This window comes from Eretmochelys imbricata, chromosome 1 (assembly GCF_965152235.1).
Source record: "Eretmochelys imbricata isolate rEreImb1 chromosome 1, rEreImb1.hap1, whole genome shotgun sequence".
NCBI classification, from domain to species: domain Eukaryota; kingdom Metazoa; phylum Chordata; order Testudines; family Cheloniidae; genus Eretmochelys; species Eretmochelys imbricata.
The window spans coordinates 159,555,377-159,579,429 of NC_135572.1; the positions used below are offsets into that span (position 1 = coordinate 159,555,377).

A 24,053-nucleotide genomic window follows, 5' to 3' on the forward strand; every position below is an offset into this window, starting at 1 on the left:
ACAAATATGAGGGTCAAAGTCATAATAACTGATAGTCTCAATGAACTAGACAAAAGGTCACTTCTTAAAACTTTCCCCTCTGTAAAGAAAAAGAGGGGGGAGATTGTTAATGGGATTGCGATCCTGCTCAAGTGAAGGAATTAAACTGGGTAATAGAAAGGCTAAGCTATTGGGGGTCATTCCTACTACTATCCCTCAGCTGGAACTCTAGACATTGTAACTCAAACAGCCTTCAGGACAGAGGGGATTGAATTGGTGATGAACTTAAAATCAAGCAATATTAATTAGCATCCAAGGTTACTTATAGCATTCTGAATCAGTAGATTTATTGGCTGTTGATTTACTTATAGCGACAGAACTATTGCTTGTACTAACTGGATCGCGTGGTGAACTTGGAGTAGAGTATATCATATTAAGGAAGAAAGGGCATTGTTAAGCAATTAGACATTCCAAATTAAACATCATCCACATTTTCAACAGCTCATAGGACTAAATCAGTGCACTGTAAGTAATATAAGTGGAAACACAAATCACTAAATTTGCTAAGGCCCTGATCCTACAGACACTAACTGATGTGTTTATCTTTAAGCACATGAGTAGTCCCACTGAAGTCAGTGGGATCTAAGCACGTTTAAATTCTTTTCTGAATTGTGCCATAAGGAATAATTTCACCCATCACTGATTTGCAGCTATGTCTGACTGGTACATAGCAACCGTTTAACAGCCTAAGGTTAACATTACACAACAGTTGAGGACCGTAACAAATACTGTACGCAGTTGAAACTGCAAATGGACTTTAAGTATGCAGAATATACTTACACATATTTGTATTTCCTGAGGACCCTGTGGATATGTATTGATAATGCATGACTGGATCAAAGAAGTTATCGCAGGTTGAAGCTGAAGCTTTGGCAGATGGATTTGGGAGCTTTTTGGCAATTGGCTAGGTATTGTGGGATAAAGTACATGGTTGGTTTTGCTAAAACAATCAGCAGTAAAACAGTTAACAGGCAGATCCTATGCCATCTTCCACTCCCAACTCCATCATAAAGGGCAGAGAGCACATTGTGCTCCAGAACTCCTTTGCTGGCACACAGCCCTTTAAAGTAGATGAGAGAACATTCCTCAGACTTCTGAAAATCAGGCCCATGTTTCCTACCTTTAAATTCTTTCTGTGGCTGGCTAGAATTCCCGTCCACATGTTCGCGTTCACAGGTGCAGTTATAATAACCTTCCAAATTTATGCAAAGCTCTGATCTGGAACAAGCATTGAGTTCAGCGTGGGAACATTCATTTACATCTAAGGAGAGGAACACAGTTTTTAGGACAGAACTTACAAGTATCTTGAAAGCAGCACAGGAATTTACCTGCAGTCTATAGCACAGGTAAGGCCAGACTATGTACACAATTACAGTAATGTAAATCCATCCGAGTTACTCTGGATTTGCACCAACACAGCTGAGATCAAAATCTGGCCAGCAAGCAATTTCAAAGCACTTACTGTAGAAAGAATGATTTGCTATTCTCAAAGCTAATGGCACAATCAAGCAATTGCATATGTAAATTATGGAAAGAAGTTTGACTTTCAAAGTCGTTCATGGACTGGGACCAACCCAGTGTCAGTTTTATGCATTTTAAAAGGATGTTAGTTTCCTCAGTGCTGCTCCTCTGTTCTGTCTCCCCACCAAGAGAGTTCATCCCACAACCACCCTCTCCATGAAGTCCCTGTCACTCTTACCCCTTTCAGCTTGTTGCCTTGAAAGAAAAATATGTATCTTATTATTACCTCTCCCAGCCCCTGCATTTTGGCCACAGAGAGGAGTGTGGGAATGCCACTTGGGACTGCAGGGTTACCACCTCCAGCTTTGATCCAATTACAACTCTCCCATAATTTATTTTTAAGATATGATTTTTAAAATTATGTTAACTTTCTTACTATTCTAGGGCATGAGCCAAAACCCACTGAAGTCAATGGGAGTCTTTCCCTTGACTTCAGAGGGAGTTGGATTGAGTCTTTAAAGCATTATTTTTCAAATTGCGTTTTTAGGCCAAGTAGTGTTTCGTACTACATTTTTGGAGTTTCAAATCTTCAAATACTTAAACTGCAATGTTTTGGTAGATAGATCAGATCTAGGTGACTCTAAGAAAGTGGTCTAAATACAGGGGCTCATATACCACAGGGATGTGTGCATGCCAAATATCTAGGCAGATCATATTCTTATTTGATCATCCAAGTTATCTGCAGTAGCACTTGCAACAGGTTTCCAAAATACAAAGCAGTCTTGATTTCAAAGGGCCCCATGAAAGTTTTCATTAAGACTATTACCTGTTTAAAATGCCTACTACTATGCCACAAATTCAGGCATGCTTTTCTTTTAAGTCTAAAGATATGCTACCTTATGAAAGTGTATTTCTTCTCAAGTGACCAAGGGAATCCCCCACCAAAATGCAGATTTCTAAATAACTACGAATTAGAAACTTCATTTGCCACAGAGTGGGTATCTTAGACACCCAAATGTTCAAAGTTTCACTTTATATTTCCCATGGTCAATGGCAAGCCATAGGGCTAAAATTCTGAGTGACTGAAAAAGTTTCCCCGAGAGACAGAACCATAAAAAATAAAAACCTTGAACATCTACGTTGATAACTTCATACACACGCTTCACAATGTCTTTCAACAAAGAAGAAACTTTCATTAGTGGAGCTGGCTGATGTAATCCAATCAGAACCTGAGATGTTAATGTCCCAGCATATGTTTCTGCCTGAATAGTCTGGATATGGTACACTGAGGAATTTAAAGGCCATAATGCACCAGTCATCTGTAAAAGAGGGGAATAAATTTTTATATCTGATTTGTTTAGCAATACAGCTATACACCAATGAGGTATAACCTATCCAGCGATTATCATACTAAAAAAAACTAATACTTAACCGAACAAAACAAAACAAAACAAGCATTCATTCAGAATTCAACAACAGGAAAAACAAGCAGTATTTTAGTTTGAATTTGTGTAGAGTGAACATTTCTGTTTCTCTTATTGCATAGAAAAGGATACAGTGTGATAACTGCTAGACTAATGAAGGAGTTGAAATCTTTGTCAGACCTAAAAGCTTTGCCAGGAACACATAAGAAAAGGAAGGTCTGGTTGTTATTGACAGGTCCTTTTTGAGTGTAGTACTTAAATAACAGAGGCTCAATAACAAAATACTTATTACAGGCAGAGCTGATAGCACTGCCTATTATTAAAAGGACCCAACACTTCCCTTATAAGCAACTGAAAACAGAGTCTTATGACTTTACCAAAATTCAGCACTTGGGCTGAAATTTTCCACACTGGGTGTCTGCCTCAGGATGATTTTTTTTAAATGTTTCTGCCAGAATGGTTCAGCTGTTTCCAAGGATGAGGCTAGAGGGAAAAACATTGTTCTAAAACGTTAAGAAAATTTTAACAACCTTTTCTTTGAGAAGTCGTGCTGCCCCCTTGCTTTGCAGCAGGGACTTGAAATTTAGCAATGGGGTGATTTTTGCATTAGGGATGCCTTTTGTTCCTCCTGTGAAAATCCACCCAAATTTGAACAAGTTATAAGTCTCTTAAAAATCTGTTTGTACATGCTCAGTAGAGACTTGCTTGAGCTTAGCAGCCAAAACATCAGAAAATTCCATATGCACTGGGCATGCTCCAGTCCCTCACAGCTCCTAGTGAGGACCAGACTGCACATGCACCATCCTAACAAAGTGACTGAGCTTGTTCATTGAACTTTCCCTCTAACAGCAGCTGCTGTTTACTCCTGGAGTTAAACTATCAACATTTGCGGGAGTCCGAATCTGATTTATATCTAGATCCCAGTTTCACAAATGGCCCTTGTTTCCAGAATGAGTCAAACCAAAACCCCAGATCTGAAAACACCCAACTTTGGAGTTCTTTAAATCCAGATCTAAATTGTATCTCTCAAGTCCATCTCTGCTTTTAAGTGGGGCTTAGAGGCAGAGCAGATGTCACTGGAGTAGAAGAAAAATTAGATCTTATAGCATAAGAACTTTGAACTCCCTTTCAGTGTCCTAAGAAATGTCAAAGGAAGCTGTGAAATTGCTGCTACTTGACATATGCAAGAGTAAAACTGGCATTCACCTATTGAGAATGCTTTAGGAAAAATTAAATCTATCCTGCTATAATACTGGGGAGTGGCTGGATAATAAGGTCCTGCCCAACACCAAGAACCCTTCCAGCCCAATGTAGCTTGGCTGTGTTGGTATTGAGTATCAATGTCGATGCAATGAGAGAAACAAGAACGCAAGAGCTTTCGATTCTTTGTATCTATACGTACCATGGAGTGCAAAAGGCGTGAATGATTCAAAAGTCTTAGATCCACTCTGCTTAATTCATTAAAATCCATTTTCACAAGGACTGACACATTATACCAATATTTTTTCAGGTTTCTCTCTGAAATTGAACAAATTAAAATATAAAAGCATTTGGGGTCTGATTCAGAACAAATTCGAGTCAATAGAAAGGCTCCCATTGAATGCAGTGGGCTTTGATTCAGTATCTGTGAATGTACCATATACAGCTATCACAAACCAAGGTATTTCTCATGTAATCCAGATGACAGAACTAGCCAGGGGGAAGAATTAGAGCAAGAAAGTTCCACCAGATCTTTAAAGCCAGTTGTCAGGGGCTCACAGATTCAATATTGAAACCAATCATCCTTGAATTGATGGAAATCAGATTAATGTATTATGTTATGAAGATACACAATAACAATTGCTTTGTTTGTCCTCATCTTCAGCAGAAAAAGTAAGGCTTACTTCTTTTGGAGGGAGTTGAGAATTTGTCAACAGCATACCTTCTGGTATAGGATCCACACAGCCTGCTCCTTTGGATGAGTTACAGCATTTTTTAAGTCCTGGACAGTCAGTATCAAGTGTGCATGAATAGTTTAATGAATCCATTTCTTCCTCTGGACAAACACCAGGTCTTGAGGCAAATTCATTGGATCTGTTCAATGCTGTGTAATAAAAACATTTAACAGCAAAATTGCATGTGATATTTGGTTTCTTTAACATTGTGATATTGAATCTAAGGGATACATCTCCTCATAGTCCTGGGTGAGGGTCTCTTCTTGGGGTTTTCCTGAGGAAAGGGGGGGAGAATAGCAACTTAAGACAAGAAGTGTTCTGTAAAAAATTGTCAACATCATCAACATTTTCTGATTTTTGTGACTTTTTCCATGACATTTTTATCAACATTTTGAGTTAATAGAAAAGACAGGTTGCAATAAATGAAAAAAAAAAAAAACTTTGCGTAAAATGTGGAAAATGGAACATTTCCAGCAAAACAGAAATAACTTGGAAATTTTCATGAGGTCACTTTCCAGTTTTTTGACCAGCTCTAGTCCAAACAGAATGAAATGTAAGGGTCAATAAACAGCAAAAAGCTGAGACATTCTGGGTTTTACCCCCACCAGCTCCTTCAGTTTTTATAATCTAAAATATTACATAGGGATGGAAATGGGGGTTTTCATGGGGATAAATTCTGCTCTCAGTTACACCACTGCCATGCAACTGAAAGCTATAGGGTTACATACTAAGAAAGGAGAGCAGAATTCAGCCCATGATTTGTAACCTGACAGTGTTTATTTAATTTCTGGGAATTACATGAGGTTGCTATCCTAAAACAGATTTAGCCAAGAAGAGGGTGACTAAGGAAGAATATTACCACTTCCTAAGTAAAATGCACATAATTTTCCTGGCTTCATGCCAACAGTTGGTTCCAATCTGAGGAAGACTGAAAATATTTTCTATGATTTAATATCAGGCTTCTCCGAGCCTTCCCTTCATACACTCCCATCAGACATAGGCCCTGCTGCTGTTCATCTCCACTCGTCTTTCCGTGTTGGGTGCTATGGTTTCTCTTCTTCTCCATTCACTGTGCCCAGTGTTTTTTGGTCTCATTAAGTCCCATTCTGCTGAGTGGACAATTTTCTTCAGCCAAGAGGAAAATGAAAACGATTCTTGTGATTGTAGCCAAAGGTGTTGCAGTGATAAAAAATACATTCACCATAACTGAACTTCTCGGGAATTAAATGGACACTGCCAATTTTTAATGGGGTTTCGATTTCTCATATCCCAGTGTGCTGATTAAAAGTAAAATTTTGATTTTTCTGTCAAGTGTGCTGTAATATTGAATGAGATCTTGTGTCTCCACTAAATATACTCCTTTAACAGGCTAGTGAGCTTTATTAATCAAGATTTAAAGTGAACATGTGTAACCTACAGGTGGGTGGGTGTTACAGGTCCCCCTCTGTGTTAATCCACAGAGGACAGGAGCCTAACCACAGCTAAGGAGACATGGCTTTTTAGCTCAAGCTGCAGCAGCTCAGACTTTTTGGTCTGGAGGACCCCAGTTCCACCCCCAGTGTGTTGGTGCTGGTGTCCATCATACATGAGCAAAATTACATATTCATAATTTGCAGCCCGGTTTCTGCAACTGGCTGTGCAGCCATAATAATTGCTTAAAGATATTACCAACTAAGGCCATGTCTACACTAGTGAACTTACAGCAGCACAGCTGTGCCGATGCAGCTGCACCACTGTAAGATCGCTCACGTAGCCGCTCTGTGCCAACAGAAGAGAGCTCTCTCATCGACGTAACAAAACCACCTCAACAAGCAGCGGTAGCTCTCCCGCCGACCTAGTGCTATGCACACTACCACTTCTGCGGGTGAAACTTATATTTTTTTCCACACCCCTGAGCAACATACATTTTGCCAATATAGGGGACAGTGCAGACATGGTCTTAGACTTCAAACTGGTCTTTGTACATTCAGTTACTTACACCATCCAAGTAACCGGCATGCAAGTTATTTGCGCATGCGGTTTTGAAGATTTGAGCCCAGCATACTTTAGACTTTTTTAACTGTATTTTGTTTTGAATATGTACAAAATCAAATATTTAGGTGTTTTAGTAGAGCTGTATGCAACCTGGCAAAGAGCTACATAGACTTAGTTCTATAGTTTGCTCCAAAAGGGTTGGCAGGGAACCAACTTTTGACATTTCAATTGAAAGTTAGTTTTCAACAAAGATGAACCCCAGCAGCCCTACTCCCTCAACAAATATTGGGCTGCTTTAGCTCATGTTTCTTCAGAGAGTGCCCTGGGAGTTTTGCAAGGGAGGGGCAGATATTTTGGAGAGAGCCTGGCTCAGAGGAGACAGGTTCACCATCTTGAGAGAAAGGATTGGTTAAAACACCATATTGGGACTCATGAGCTACACAGCTAACTCCCAGCTCTGCCACAGACGTCCCGTGTAATCATGGACAAAGCACTTCAGGTCCCCATCTGTGAAAGTGGAGCCTTTCTTTCACCTTTTTCTGCCTGGTCTATTTGGATTGTAAGCTCTTTGAAGCAGGGACTCTCTCTCTCAGTGTATTTGTACAGAAAGTAACACAATAGGTCCCCCAGTCAAAGTTGGGGACTGGCCCTTGGTCGGCCACCTCCCAAGCACCTCCTCTTGGGCAGACACAGCTTCCCAGCATTGGGTCTCTTTCCCCTCTTCCATGCCGTTTGTGAACTTTACCCAGTCTTTTTTGTGGCTAACACCATGCCACACCCAGAGCTGGCTTAATAACAGAAACAGTCCAAAAACAGTCTTCAGCACTCCCCAGAATAAATCCCTGCACCACAACCCAAAAGTTCATACTCCTGTCTAGCTCTTCTACCACATGCAGAGATCTTCCCATGTTTCCGTCTGCTTCCTTGATAAAATGTCACTCTGAGCCTTTCCTAGCAGGAGCTCAACCTTCTAGCTCTGGCTTCCTTCTCCTGCCAATGTCTCCCCTGTTCAGAGGGAGAAAACAGCATATTACACTGCTCTCCTTCTGACAGCTCCTCCCGAGTGGCTGAGAGATAGAGGACACGCAGCCCTGCCCCACCCTACACTACAGAATTCCTGATCCCACACCTTTAAAGAAACAGTGTCCTGGGTTTTCCCCATCCAACTATTAACTCCCCAGGACTGCTTCTTCTCTTCTGGCTTTGACCATTTCCTGCACCTTTGCTCACTCCAGTGTTCCAGGAACATGGTCTTCAGGCTCCCTATGAGCCTAACAGGCCAAAACACCCCTTTACAGGGACTTATTGTGCTATATGCTACCATATTACAAATAATAATAATAAGCTTCCCAATTCTGCAGACTACCACAAGCCAATGTTTATTGAACTTTTCTGAGCTTGGACTCAGAATTATGAACCAATCAAATCCTGAAACCAAGGCTCATTTTAAAAAAGTCTGAGGTTCAATATAGCTATTTCACACAGTTCTTTTTTTAGCATGTGAAACTGCAGCATAAACCATTAATGAGTCATGGGCAAGCGATGGGAATGCCACTGAGTTCTGGCTGAAAGCCATAGCATCCATTAATCTAGAATCTAAAGGTCATAATTTTTATGTCAGCAGAGAAACAAAGATGGACTCACATCACATTTCTGTCTAATCATATAAGACACATTTGAAAATCAATTTATTCTCTCTACTGTAAGTATCATGGGAACAGTCACCCAGAACTAAGCCATCTGCAAAACAACATCATACTATCTGGGAGCAAACCAATGGTCTCCTGTCAGTAGAATTTCAAATAGTCTTTTCTTCTTCTATAACTTTACACAAATACTAAAGCAGAAATGCTGTTTCCATTGCCTAGCAACCAAAAGCTTAGTTACAAGCTTATTGCATATAATAACCACAATTCCTAGTTAGGCAGGAGAATCCTCTGGGATAGAGATGCTAAGGGACATGATTAGCTCAATATTAACCTCTCTCTGTCTCTCTACCTGATCAGGACTCATAATATACAGCTTTCTCCAAAACTTTCCTTACCATATCATCCTGAGCTGGCTTGAGGTTGCGATATAGCATAAGATCAAAATACTGCAACTGTCACAGGGACCCAAATGTGAACTAACAGAGACAGGTTTCAGAGGAGCAGCCATGTTAGTCTGTATCCGCAAAAAGAACAGGAGGACTTGTGGCACCTTAGAGACTAACACATTTATTTGAGCATAAGCTTTCGTGAGCTACAGCTAACAGAGACAGATGATTATAGGCAGGGCTGCTGGCATCATGTATTATTAAAGTTGCCAACACTTTCAAAGACCCTGTGTTTTCAGTTACTTATGATTTTGCCATACTTTAACCATTTGGGATGAAATTTTCATACCAGGTGTCTGCCTGAGGCTGATTTGTTTTGTTTTGTTTTTTTGCAGGGTAGGGAATTTTAGCCAGAATAGATCAGTAACTCCTGAGAATGAGGTTAGGGGAAAATACGTTGTTTTGCCCATGTTAAAAAATTCTGGCAACATTTTCTTTGAGAAGGACTAGCACCTCCATGCTTTGGAGCAGGGACTTGACATTTGCCAGGGGGGCCTTTGTGTCAGCGATGTGCCTTTTGACATCCCCGGGACAAGCTCAAATTTGGCCAAGTTGTAAGCCCCTGGGGAAAAAATGCACTTTGCACGTGTTCACTAGAGACTTGTAGAGAGTCCCAGCTAGTGTCTCTGAAGGTTCCATCTGCACAGAGCATGCTCCAGCACAGGGCTGTGCAGGACTTTCCCTGCAATTGCTACTCTAGGCTGCTATGGGCCATGCCAGGTCAACCTTCCTGCTCTGTCCAGTGCTTTCTGTGACACCCCACCCCAGTCCTCCAAGCCACATGGAGGAGAAAGCTGCCTGATGCAAATCCAGAGGGACAAGAGCCAGACCAGGGTGGAAGGAGAAGATTAGATAAGGAGCCTGGGGGGAAACTAGGACTGGAGTTTAGGGGAGGATGGGAAGGGAATTGGGGCCTGAGGATGGGGAATGGTTCTGGCTGAGCAAGGAGACTGGTACTGGGAGCCAGGGAGGTGGAAGTCTGCTGCAATCTTAAAAATCAGAAAGGTTGTCTATGCAATCTTAATGCGGCCCCTTTGTGCATATTTATCTATTATGATACAGTCTTTAATTATGTGATTCGATACTGTTTTTCCACAGGACTCCTGCCTCAGTCAGTGCACAGAGTGGATAGTGCTCACTCACTTCATGAGCCGCTGTTCAGTATTTTCTTCTATCCTCATAGTTCAATGTGTGGCCTATTTACTGCATACTATTTACACTCTGCTCTGAAGACAGAACTATTGATTTCCTCAGGGGCTTGTCTATGGCGCTCATTACTATAGCATGAGGGCATCACAAATATTAATTCATTTTCTTTTGCAACACCGTTGTGAGGTGGGTGGGCTAGTAATATCTCCATTTTACAAATGGGAAACTTAAGTCACAAAGAGATTAAGGTCGAAAGTATCCACTCTTTTTGGGTGCCCAATTTGAGAGGCCTAGGACCTGATTTTTCAGCGTATGTAGCATTAGACACCACTTCTTATGTTCAAAGTGCAGCTCCCATTGACTACAGTTGCAGCTGTGAGTATTCAGCTCTTCTGTAAATCAGATCCCAGGGTCTCAAGTCAAGCACCCAGAAAATAAGGAACACACTGTTAGTGACGACCTTTGAAAAGTCTTAAGTGGCTTGCTCAACACCTCATGGGAACTCTGCAGCACAGGAAGGGATAGAATCCAATTCTTCAGGGCAACATTCAACTGCTTGAACCATGAAACTATCCTTTCCCTTCCCACAGTCCCCTGCCTTGTTCACTACACACCTTCCAACTTCTACAGCAAATAAAGCAGAAGTCCAACAGACAACAGTTTCTCTTACTACACAACTCTGATTCCTCCCCAGAGCTGGTCCATCTTGTGTACTAAATGAGGCAGGGGTCCTGCGGAAAGAATAGTAAGTGATCATGTAATTAAAGACTCTTTTCTAACTCATACCCACAAGGGAGCCAAACATAGATTGCACAAGCAACTTTCATTCTGGCATTTCCTAACTTCTGAGTTCTTGACTTTGCAACCATATTAATGTTCTTTTAACATCTTTTCTTGCGTGTATAATATTGTCACAAAGGTGCAATTAACATTCAAAGGAGCTACTGAAGAAACCATACCAGTCATGTACTCCTAACTCTGCTCTCCACCCAAGTGTTAAACAGAGAAAGCCCCTAGGCCTGCCTTCCCAGGCAGAGGGATTTGATTGCTTATAAAAAGTAAAGGTGGGAAAATGGACAGGAATAGGTTGCACTCCAAGGCTAAGCACATAGAGAAAGCCACTGTGGATAACATGAGGGAAAAAACAATAGTCCAATGGCATGCAGTGCAGTAATTCCAGCAGTTCCAAATGTCCTCCTTTCATCATTTATTTAAGCGTTTGTCTAGACAGTGCATTACAATTCATGGAATTTATGACTAATGTCCTGAAAAGCACAGTAAGATGCCTGAATAATGTAATGCTAAAAATCATCTAGAAATTATGCAAATTATTTAGCTTGTTAAAATACTCCCAAATTAATTTAAAAAGAATAGTCAAAATTATAGCATGCCATAAGCAAACATTTCCAGAGTATAGGTGTGCTAATTAATGGCATGGTGCTAATTAAAGGTTGGTTTGAGAACTGTATATCTAACCAGTGCAGGCAATTTCCATATATTTTAATATTGGTTTTGTTTTTAAAATTAAGTATATCATGGTAGATGTTGTTTGCACTAACACTGCTGCATCTGAACTGTTAGTTAAAGAAGCTTTTTGTTTTAAAAATATACATTAATTGCACAGGATATTTTTCAAAAGAGACTAGCGATTTTTGAATTTTTGAATGTCCAACTGAGGCTCTTTAAAAGGGCCTGATTTTTAGAAATGTGCATCCATCCCAAAACAGAGGCACCCAAAAACCACCAGTCACTTTTCAAACTCTTGGCCAAAATTAATTTTTGTTGGTTTGTGCTATATAAATAAATATCAACTATCCCTGACTGCTACTCCGCCATGCCATTATTTGGTTAATTTTTTACACTGTAGAAGTGGTTCTTGAAGGAGGGATTTGATCTACAGTAGTTTTCCACCAACCTGATGTTACTGCCTGGAAATTTTGTATAACCAACAGTAGTTTTCCACCAGCCCGAAGATACTGTCTGGAAATATTACAGTCTGTGGCCAAATTCTGCATTGATTTATACCCGGTACAAAAGACTGAAGTCAACAGAATTGCATGAAGGAATAAGTCAGGGAAGAATTTGTGTCTCACTATGCTTTTTTTCCCTTAGATTATTTTGAGAAAAAGGTGGGTTAAACACAGAGACCACTTTTATGTTCCAGTTATTTCAACTGAAATCTTACATTGCCAAAAAGAGTGATTTAATAAGCAATAAATGATCGACAACTTGCATAAACCGTTTGCAGTGTATGATATGGGATGGATTTTCAAATGCACCTCAGTGACGTAGAGCATAAGGGCTTGTGTACCCAAGAAAGTATAGTATAACCTGAATCATCTTTTAAACCAATATAGTTAAACCAGTGCAAAAGGCTGTGTGGACACATTTCAGTATTAAAGTGGCTTATTTCCATTTAATTAACTTAAAGTCAATTAGGAACAGGTTAATTAAACGGAAATAAGCCACTTTCATCACCAAAATTAGTGCCCACACAAACTTTTGCACTGGTTTAACGATATAGGAAAGCCACACCTTAAGTTATACCAGTACTTTCTTGTGCCTTCGAAGTCCCACTGAAAGCCAATGATACTTGGGCTCTCAAGTCACGGAGGTATGTCTACACTGCAGCTGGGAGCATGCTTCCTAGCCTGGCTAGACAGACATGCGCTCTCTCTCTTTGATCTAGCATGTTAAAAATAGCATTGTGGATGTTATGGCATAGGCATCGGCTTGGGCTAGCCACCTGAGTAAAAGCCCACCCAGATACCTGGGTCCATACGCAGGTAGCTAGCCCATGCTGCAAAGTCTGCACTGCTATTTTTAGCACACTAACTCAACCCCTGCTAGTGCACATCTGTCTTCCTGAGCTGGGAGGCTGCAATGTAGACATACCCTTAAGTACTTCTGAAAATCCCACCCACTGTCTCTAAGGAACTCAATGTATCTGTAACCTTCGGGAGCTTTTTAAAACATGGATTTATTGTTGACAACAAGCGCCCTGTGCAAAATGTTCAACGTGGTCTGATGGCAGGTGAAACATATCAGATTTGGAATTTTGTTACAAACCAGAAAGTCAGATCAGATTCAGTGAAAGGTTCACTGCATTTTCCAACTTTTCAAGCAAACCTGGGACAACTTGTGGATTCATGAAGGAGTCATGACAGCAGGCAGCTGCTGCATAAGTTTTCCTTTGAATTTTTAGGTTCATTTGAACTCAAAATTCAAAGCACAACTTGAAGAGGGCCGGGAATTGCCATGGCTCCAAATTCAAGCAAATATTAAAATAAGTCCTTGTGAAATTAAACCGGCATGTTTCCAGCAGTCCTGACTGATAGCCCTGTAAAATGAAGTCATACACAGAACAGGTACAGCACCAAGCAATGACTGTGCAAGCTACTCCACACTGCTCTACTAATGTGCACCAACCCTGACACATACAAAGACAAGCTGTATACGTGGCAAAGTAATGCATTTCCAAAATGGACATTTTGAACCAAATTTACCGATGACCTACTGATGCAACTCAGCGGTTGCAATGGACTGGCACCAGCAGTGAACTTGGCCTTTTGAGTCAAAATCTACAATCACCTAACAAAAGGAATATTTATTTAAATAATTATTCTAATACTTACATAAAGTGCAATAGAACCCAACTTGTTCATACCCTTCACAGCAATCTGTAAAATTCATAATCTCAGGGACTTCAATGATGTGATACTGAGTTTTATAAGACGTCTTAGGACAAACCATCCACGGAATCCATCCTCCACAAGAAGTGTGTTTCTCATATGACTTTTGGTAGGCAGCCATTTTAGACACAGTTTTAGTCACGCTATAGTTGCACAGATGGTAGCCTAGCAAGGAGAGGCCTTTTTCTAAAAAATAGAAAAAATTAAAAAATCAGGGTTAGCTGCTAGCATTACAGAATGAGTTTCCTTCAGTGTTTAGATGTAAACTGGGTTATGATATAAGAAAAAAGAGCCATTTAATGAATGATTGATTCTGAGAAAGGCCATTATTAGAAAGAATGTTACTGGAGAAAGTGGACAGGTGAAGTTTGCTGATGGCAATTAGTAGTGGGAGTTTTTTTGGTTAGTAAAAACTATGCAGTTTGTGAGAAGCTCCAGATAAACATAAATGCCTTGAGAGATTGGGCAGAACAATAGCAATATAACTTGAATAAACGTTATGGACATTAACAAAATTAGTCTAAAATTCACATGTGAGCTAAGGGACTCGGAACATCTTTGATTTTATGAGGAAAAAGACAAAGTTCATAGTGTCTGGAAACGTAGAAATCAGAAGTGGGAGAAGCTCATTAGGTTTTTTATTTTTCCCTTGTGTGCTTCATCCCATCTTATTTTCAGTGCCTCAACAACATCCTTTGAAAGACTATACTAGAAGACAAGAGCATGGTGACCCCACAACGTTTGCAGACATCTTTCCGCTGACAAGCATTCCCAGAAGACCATGTCACTGGACTTTCCATTTTACCCTTCTAATTTTTTAGTGGCTCATCAATATAAATCCTATGAATCAGACCTCAGCTGTTATAAATTTGCAGAGCTCCACTGATTTTAGTGAAGCTATGCCAATTTATACTGAGGTTGAAAATCTGACCCTATGTCTTTTGAGACCTGAAATCAGTTTAGATGAGGGTAAATTTAATAGGGGTAAAATGGCCTCCGTAAAGGCATGTGTTAAATTAAGCCTCAAATCTCTGCTTCTTAAGCCCTGACCTTGATCTTAGCAGTCATCTTCAAAATCTTAAACAGGCCTGCTGTAGAAGGAAAACAACAGAGATGAGCTAGCATGGATTAATGGGAGGTTGTTGATGAATTGCATTTGATGTGGGATTCACAAAAAGAAAGATTACAGATCATGACAAGTTTTCCTTAATGACACAACCCAAAATTTGCTCCCAATTAGAGGGACAGATAACTTGAGAGAGAAGTATTTTGTTTTTATGCTGTCTCAAGTAAAGGCTTAGTGGTGATGCTTGGCTAAAGTCTTTGTTTTATTAAAGTAGAAGTTATGACCGATACAATTATAATGTGTGTCAGTGTATTATAGATCACTTTATAAAAGAGGATCTTTTCAGTCCTCAATCCTGAAAAACCCTTATGTGTGTGCTTGCCTTTACTCTCAATGGGACTACTCGTGCGAGTAAAGTGCTGCACATTCAGAAATGCTGGCAGCATCAGGGCCTTCCTATGGATGGAATTGGTATTTATAGTATTTTCAGCGGACTTATTTCAGATTATGAGAAAACAGTTTTAAACATTCAAATACTTAATTTGATAATAAAATCAACTGACTTATCTGAAAAGCTTAATGGGTGAATCCCAATCACGTGAAACAAAATGAAAGTATCAAGAGGGGTCATTAAAAAAAGGTAGACTAGCAAGGCAAATGAAATATAGTATTTAATTAGAGTAAAATTGTAAGTAATTTTATTTAGGGTTGTGTGATAGGCAACATGATTTCCTCTTGAGCTTTTATAAAAATGGGAGGGGTGACGTTTGGAAATGTGAAAAGAATAATCAGATAAATACATTTATACTGGTATAACTTTACACACAGAGAAAGATGGAAGGGGCTTTTAATAAGTTAAATGTGAAGTGGATACAGAAATCAAAGTGTGGTGGGGCTGCACCTTTCAGGGCTCTCAGAGAACTGTGGTCAGCCAAACAGAAGCATGCAATCAAAATATGTACAGTACAAATGACTCAGAGATGACAAAAAAATAGATAAACTAATTCAGTGTAAAAATTTTAGATGCTGGTCCTTATACATCACATTTTCAAACACACACACACACCCCAAAAAACATGCTCACCACATTTGTAAGCAAACGGTACCCTGTATTTGTGCGCACATAAATGTGTAATTGAAAATTTGGTGGGTTCATTTTTAAGAGGTCTGTTTGGAAAGCTGGAACTGAGGGCCAGATCCTCAGCTAGTGTAAGTCAAGTGTATATACACAGAATTCAATGGAGCGCCATTGACTTACATCCATGAAGGATCTGGCCACAGACCACTTGTCTGATTGTGAGCAATTCATTTAATCTCTCTCTCTCTCTCTCTGCCTCAGTTCTCCAGCTATAAAACAAGGATAATGCTACCTGACTCGGGTGTTGTGAGCATAAAATAATTATGGCATTCAGACTTTACTGGGATGGAGGGGGCCATACATATAGATGGAGTCTGCTCCTCGGTTTCATAGATCAAAATTGTGATGTTCAAGAATTGCAGTGTTACAATTTAAAATGTTAGGATTGTGAGGGCTGTTCTGCATGCCCCCAGCCACCCTCATCACCATGACAACAGTGCTCAGAGCTCACTGCCATGAGTGTGGTATAAGAACCTGAACAGAACAGCACAATGAGATAAGAGGAAGGTTAAAGATATATGTCCTCACATCCAGAGCTGAAAAGACAGTCTAAAGATATCATTACAAATCTAAAGCTTCCAGGGCAACCAAAACCAGTTTGGGATTTGTAGCAACATTCAACATATATACTGATATGAAATCTAGAAAGTAAAATGGTACAGATGTTTGAAAACCAAGTGAAAGTATATAATTAAAAAGCACTGATATCAGGCCAGATGTATGCAATTCAATTTTATGGCTATTTCACTAGGCATGGGATGAAACTGCCAGAGCCAAGAAAGCAGGTTTGAGGGATTCCCATGAGAGTGTAGAAAGATGCACTTCTAAAGAGACCAAACCAAAGCTAACAGAAGCAAGCACAGTTCCAGCTTCTCTTTCTCTGAAGCTAGATCAGGCCCACAGTGCAGTCTAATTTAAAATAACGCTTGTTACTATGAGAGCTCAGTTCTCTGGGGACAGCAGTTTCTCCTGAGCACTGTGGCTTAGCACAATTTGGTCTGTTCAGCAAATTGGCATTCTTTGCTCATTAGCTCCCAATCAGCAGGAATTAAAGTGTACTGGATGTGTTTCTGCCAACTCACGATTGAAATTACTAGCAAAGCAGATAATCATCTGAAGTTACTTCTGTTACATTAGATCTGTCATCTTTGAGCATTTCAGTTTTCATTTTAGCAATCTCAGGCATGGGCAGGCAAAGTACGAAGCTATTATACTAAAGGAACAACAACAAAAGCAGCAATGTGACTATTTTATTATAAGAGGTGAGCTGCATTGGTTAGTCAGTATTCAGCTCAGACTCTGAATTAGGAATAGGCTGTGTTTTGATTTCATGATCAAGACCAATCAGGCCTGGTATATGGGATCATGGTCAAATTTACCGGTGCCAAAAACTTCTGAGTTGTTCATGCTAGATTTTCATCCGAAATTGTGGAAAACTCACAAGATCAACTGTTGTCATGTTGGGCTGAAATTTGCAAGAATGCTTGAGATCAAAAGCCAGCCATGAACTAGAGACAAAGTCCTTAATTGCTTTGATGTGACCTACAATTAAACCCATGTGGGTGGGTCCTCATCCAGGGGATTCAAACAACTGCTCTGTCCTCCAAAATTTGAAAAGATTTGAATGAAAGGTTCTGTTTTCTAGGCTCTCATATCTGAAAACCTCAAACATTTTTTTGAAGCAAGCACAAAAAGATCTCTGTATCTTCAGCCTTTCCCCCCTTCTGTAGGGGGATTTTTTAAAATGTGATTTTTGGTAGGGTTATTGAGGAAAAATCCTTGATTAAGAAATGGGTTATATATTTTGGCTGAGAATTTCAAAGCCACCGAGGCAATTTTTAAAAAATACAACAACAAAACCCCAGCCAAAAATTAAAAGCTGTTCAAATCTAAATAAATAATGAATTAGTCTAGAAATTAAGAGTAAACTAGGAATTAAAACTGGTGCTCCAAAGCCAGAAATTTTCATGGTCACTTGGTTGGATTATTCCCATTCACAGCCGATAACTGAGGGTGAGAGTTAAAGATGTGCCATCTATACTCTCGCCTTTGCCACCTCATACATCTCTAGAAGTTTGCTAGTTTTAATTTGTAGATACTCCTCAAGACAAGGAAAAGGATTTTTCATTAAAATCGGCACATGACTAAGTATAAAGCTGCAGTTCGAGCTTCTCTTTTCTGGCTAAAGGGAAATGACAGGTTTTCTTAATTGGGGGATTCTTATGTGGTCAATGAGACGCAGCTGGGTTTCTATAGAGCAGAAACAATCACTGGTTCATTTAGCATAAAGGGACATCTCATCATATCCAAACTAAAATACCCAACATTTCTCAGCTTCATCGTGCATTACTCACCTGTAAAGACATTTCCTTTCCCTTGCCCTGTGGCTGTCCAGAGAATGAAGACAGAAATAACAATGATCCTGGTCATTGTACCAGCAAAGATTGGCATCACTCTTCTTATTTCTTTGTTCCCAGGGAACAAAAACCCAGTTGTTATTACATCCAGATTTTTGGAATAAGGAAAAACTTTCCTCTGTTTTTCTCCTTTGCAAATGGGTGATGACAACTGGCTTCTGAACAAAGAGAAAATCCAATGGGTATTTCACCTCTGTAGTCTCATTAATGCTTTCCCCATGGAACCCTTGCATCTCAATTACCGAGCCTACCAGTGCACAGCTTGAACCATCCAATGTAGTCATTTACCAAACAAGATATTAGAAAAACTGCTGCACTGGTCCACGTCTTTCCTTCTCAGCACTAACCCCCTTCTGTGCCTTGAACATCAGACAGACAGGAACCAGATCTCACACACTTGACTCTACCTCAGCATTCATTTTAAAGCCAATTTTGATTCTGGCCAAATCAGAGCTGATGTTATATTATAGTTCACACCTGGAAATTATTGGCCTCCGAGATTCTGCTTCTTGAAGTCAAAGTGATTAAAAATAACTGGATATGTTAAAATAATGCTTCCCTCCTAACTTTAAGCTTCCTCCCTGGCTGCTTTTAGTGCCTCCCTCATTTTGTTGTGACCCCACTGTCACGCATGTTGCTGGCCGAGTGAGAGCTAGAATAGGGCTGGGCAGCGATAGGGCAGGATCAGGTTATATATAATCAAATTTGGGCATCCAGAACCCCTTTCTTTTCACCATCTAAAACAGGAATGTAAATTGCAAAGACAAATGTATCCACATCCTTCAAACACAGGGTGCACATTTCAATGTGCAAGCACAGAAATTGTTCTCTCTCTTTTATTGCAAAACAAAAAACAAAAAAACCCCACAAATCCTCACTAATGAAATGTTATAACTGAGATTTCAGAATGAAGCCTGGAAAGTTAGTTATGGTATGCCTACACCACACAAATATATTAATACATAAATACAGTAGAACACCAGAGTTACGAACACCAGAGTTACCAACTAACTGGTCAACCACACACTTCATTTGGAACTAGAAGTACATAATCAGATACCAGCAGAGGAGGGTGGGGGAAGCAAACGCCGTACAGTACTGTGTAAACTACTAAAAAAATAAAGGGAGAGTTTAAAAAAAAGATTTGACAAGGTAAGGTGTTTCTATGCTTCTTTCATTTTAATTAAGATGATTAAAAGCCGCATTTTTCTTCTGCATACTAAAGTTTCAAAGATGCATTAAGTCAATGTTCAGTTAACTATTTAAAGAACAACCATAATGTTTTGTTCAGCGCTACAAACATTTCAGAGTTCCGAACAACCTCCATTCCCAAGGTGTTCGTAACTCTGACATTCTACTGTAATGTCATATAGCAATAGTACCAATTACTACCAGTGCGTAAGAGAACCAGGTAAAGTTTCTATGGTGACCACAATTGTGAATTTTCCAATTTGTGTGTGTTTAAGATCTCAGCCACAACAATGCAACCATACATCTTTGAACAATTACCTTGTTAGACCACCCAAGCTAAATCGGTTTAGGCCTCCAGGTAACACGCAGAGGCAATGAGTGATCCAATAAGTAATTTATTTCCCTCTGACTCAGTACTGAGCCAGAGCTCCAGCATAGTATTGAGGAAACCTAGCTGCTGTTGGCTCTACCTATCTGTTTTGATGCATGAGATTTAAAAACTTAGAGCAGGTTGGGAAAAAAATTCCCTAGAAAATTGGGACCAAAATGAAAAAAATTCATTTTCATCTAAACTTCCCACTAAAAATTTTGTTTTTTTCGTGGAAACTCAAATATCAAAAAAAATTCAGCCCCAAAACAATCTTTTGAGTTGGAAATGCTGACACAGTGTCTCATGGGAGTCGTAGTTTGGGTGCGTCATGCTCCCATTCTTCTCTGTAGGCCAGGCTCCCTAGTTGGGCAAAGGCTCCCATGATGCACTATGGTGTCTCCTCTTAGAGATGGGAGAATTATGAGAATCCCTCAGCACCATGCAGCATGGTCGTCTGGCCAGGAAGCCCAGCCCACAGAGGAAAAAGAGGATGCAACTGAACTACAACGTCCATGAGGCACCCTAAGCATAATTTCCAAATAGAAATATTTTGGGATTGGGGTGTTCATTTTTTCACTAAAAAGCCAACATTTCCCGCTGAAAGTAGACTCTTCGTGAAAAAATTTTGTTTTGCCAAAAGCTCAACTTTCTGTCAAAAAATGTTGACAGAAAAATTATAACTAATCCTAATAGAACTTAAATCCTGACTTACGGTCATTAAAAACTCCATAGTACTTTTGGAAGAACAGAGAATGTTCTATGCAATGTCCTGTAAAGATTCAAATGTAGGTAATTACATTCTGCCAACCTATATTTCCACTGTGGTTTCAAGTACATGTGGTATTCCTCACTTACTAACTTAGACTATTGTATAGTGTTACTTTAAAACAGCCACAGTATTCCAGAGTTGGCTGCGTAACAACTGTCACCTTATCCATCTCTGACTTCTGAACCTAGAATTTCTGTAGCTAAAGCATGAGCCTCTGTATCTTGCAGTAGAGAACTAATGCTCCCAATTCTGAAAAACTTAGGCACATGCTTGAATTTATGCTCTCTTCTCCTTTGCTCAGCAACAATTCCCAGGGCTTCCTTTTAGAGTCTTCCTTCTCCTTCCCTAGAGGAAAAACAGCATCTATAGGCCCTCCTATCTTTCTTAAGAGGCCTACTTAAGCCACTTGACTGCAAGTCATGTGACCTTGTTGTTTTTCACCACCTGCGGAGGCTAGCTAATTGTGTCACAGCTGAGGCCAAGGTCCACCTCCCCATAAAGATCCAGCCACTCTGTGACAGCATGTAATTCTTCCTGGGGGGTAACTCAGGGTTGTGAGGCATGTCAGTATCACCTGCCCTATGTGTGAGGAAGCCTTGTCAGCACCTGCCAGGGATCAGCTCCCCAATTCCACCAACACAAGCACTCCCCTCTAAGCGTTGCAGGACCTGCTTTCATTCTACAGGTTAGCAACAGGCACGCTCCAATCCTCAAGCTCTCTACGTGTCTCCCTGGAGTGTCCAGTCTCTGGCCCACTGGACACTCTCAGTATTTGCTGATTCACTGCTCCCAGGGGAGCAGTACATTCCAGCTTATCAGTTCCACCTCAGATCACCACTCTACCAAACACACACGGCACTGAGATTTGCTTATAATGAAATCAAGAATAAGTTTAACAACTCACAGAGATTCAAAGTAATAGCAAGAAGTAGTATTGGAAACAAATGGTTACATATAAAAGAAAGGTTTCAGAGTAGCAGCCATGTTAGTCTGTATCCGCAAAAAGAACAGGAGTACTTGTGGCACCTTAGAGACTAACAAATTTATTTGAGCATAAGCTTTCGTGAGCTACAGACTAATGCGGCTGCTACTCTGAAACCTGTCATTATGCAATGCACTGAATTTAGCCGTATGGAGTGGAAATCCATCAACTTCATGAAAAAACTCGTACAGAGGCATGCATCCGATGAAGTGAGCTGTAGCTCACGGAAGCTTATGCTCAAATAAATGTGTTAGTCTCTAAGGTGCCACAAGTACTCCTTTTCTTTTATATAAAAGAATGTCATAACACTCATTCAAGAGCTGAGACTTAATTAATGAGATACTCTCAAGTCTCACAGAGTTTGGCTCACGCAAAATCCTTGCAGCACTTTTCAGCCAGGCTTCGCTGTGATCCTCCTTTCATGAAAGTAAGGCCTGTTCTATGCTACAAAGTTAGGTCAGTGTAAGTTGCCTTGCGTCAATCTATTGATGCATGTGTCTATACTCAAATTTGCCTCCTGCCAGCATAAGCACCCTGTTATGGCAACGCAGTAACACCACCTCCCTGAGTGGCACTGAGTGATGGTCGATGAACTGTGGTTGACGCAGTGTGAGTGTATACACTCTGTTACCTGTGTCAACCCTGTCAGTTCTTCAGTAGCTCTCCCACAATGTTTGACAACTGACGGCTCTGATCACAGTTGTGAACTCCACTGCCCCGGGGTCAGAGAAATAGGAAGACACACCACACCTTTTAAAACTCCCGTGTATTTTTGAAGAGCCTTTTCCTGATTGCCCAGCCCGGTGAGCACGCCTAGCAGTTCTCCATTGTTGTGTGCATTGTAGCTGACGATGCTGACTACATGCTTCAGATGAGCTCCTGACTGGAGTAGACAGGAGATACTGGATCTCCTGGGCCTGTGGGGAGAAGAGGTTGTGCAAGTACAACAATGGATGAGTCATAGAAATGTGGAGATCAATAAGCAGATTGCATGGGGGAATCAGGAGAAGGGCTAGAACAGGGACCAGCAGCAGGGCTGCGTGAAAGTGAAGGAATTGTGTCAGGCATACTAGAAGGCCAGGGAGGCCAACAGTCGAACTGGTGGTGAGCTGCAGACCTGCCCCTTTTACAATGAGATTCATGCCATACTTGGAGGAGACCCCATGAGCACCTGGCAGAGTATTATACATACCTCCCAGAAGCTCAAGGCACAAACACCTGCCATGAACACTGAGGAGGAGGAAAATGGAGTTCCATAAGCCAGGACTCCACCGCAGTCTGGTCAGTCCCAGCAGCTGAGTATGGGAGAGCCTGATGCAGGGGAAGGAACATCAGGTAAGTGTGTGAATGTTTAAATGTACAGATGGTGCCTGACCCCACCTTAGCAGGACACAGGTATAGATTTTTCATCAATGTGCTCAACTAGAAGAAGTAGAGGTACAACAAACAGAGGTATTGGTGTAATCTGCTTTTCATTCCCCTGCAGGGTAAGCGGAGCAGTTTGTTTACCTACATAGGGATGTACCTTGAAATCCTCCTGAGAGATCTCAATGAAACTTCCATGGAGGCACTCTGTAATCCTCACTTGAAGATTTCTAGGGATGGCAGCCTTATTTCCTCCTTTGTGCTAGGACACTTTCCCACACCATTCTGTGATGACTTTGGCAGGCACTTTTGCAGTAAACAAGTTAGTGGCATATAGGCCCAGGTGGCTTCAGGACACCAGCAGCAGCTGTGGTCTCTGTGCCTTTGTTACCCTCCAGAGTGAGATATCAACTGAAATTGCCACCGCCTATGGAAAATGGTGCCAGTATTCAGCACCATTGCCTTATGCTTGTATTCATAGAAACAGGGGCTTAAACTGTATTGTTTCATGCAGCTGAACAACTCCTTCCTCATTCTCCCCCTCCTCTCCTGCCTCTGGTGGGCCAGACTCACCATGGCTTGGACTGGAGAACAGTACTGCGTGCTCCAAAGCTGAAGTTTCAATAAGCATCTCTTGTTTAAAACTTTGGGGAGAACAAGGGAAGGATGTTCTGAAACTTCACATCTGCTTTCCATTATGACCATAAATCCAATGATACATCTGTGTGTTTCAGCTGTAGCTGCTGTGGCCTTGAGGGATTCCCCTCCATACACACTGAATGCCAAACTATGATAAGGAGGAGAAAGAGGAAGAGGACTCAGGAGGACATGTCCTCCGATATCTCACAAGGCAGTGCTGCATCTGACAGTGAACAGAGGGCCTGGATGGTGAACATTTCAGTCAGCCCAGATAGGGCAAATGCAGACAGGAGAAAGACCCAGGAGTTCCAGAGGAATAGGAGTGGGAGATGCACCAAGATATAATGG

General features: G+C 40.7%; 1 protein-coding gene across 1 annotated transcript in view; it reads right to left on the reverse strand.

Annotated features, from left to right (window-relative positions):
- Nucleotides 1-18,402, reverse strand: part of UMODL1 (uromodulin like 1) — a 62,990-nt gene extending 44,588 nt beyond the window's left edge. The window contains 6 exon segments of the mRNA XM_077813582.1: nucleotides 1,160-1,300; nucleotides 2,627-2,819; nucleotides 4,327-4,442; nucleotides 4,846-5,007; nucleotides 13,712-13,954; nucleotides 18,327-18,402. Of these exon segments, the coding sequence (XP_077669708.1) occupies nucleotides 1,160-1,300; nucleotides 2,627-2,819; nucleotides 4,327-4,442; nucleotides 4,846-5,007; nucleotides 13,712-13,954; nucleotides 18,327-18,402 (931 nt within the window).
- Between the last annotated feature and the right edge of the window lie 5,651 nt (nucleotides 18,403-24,053).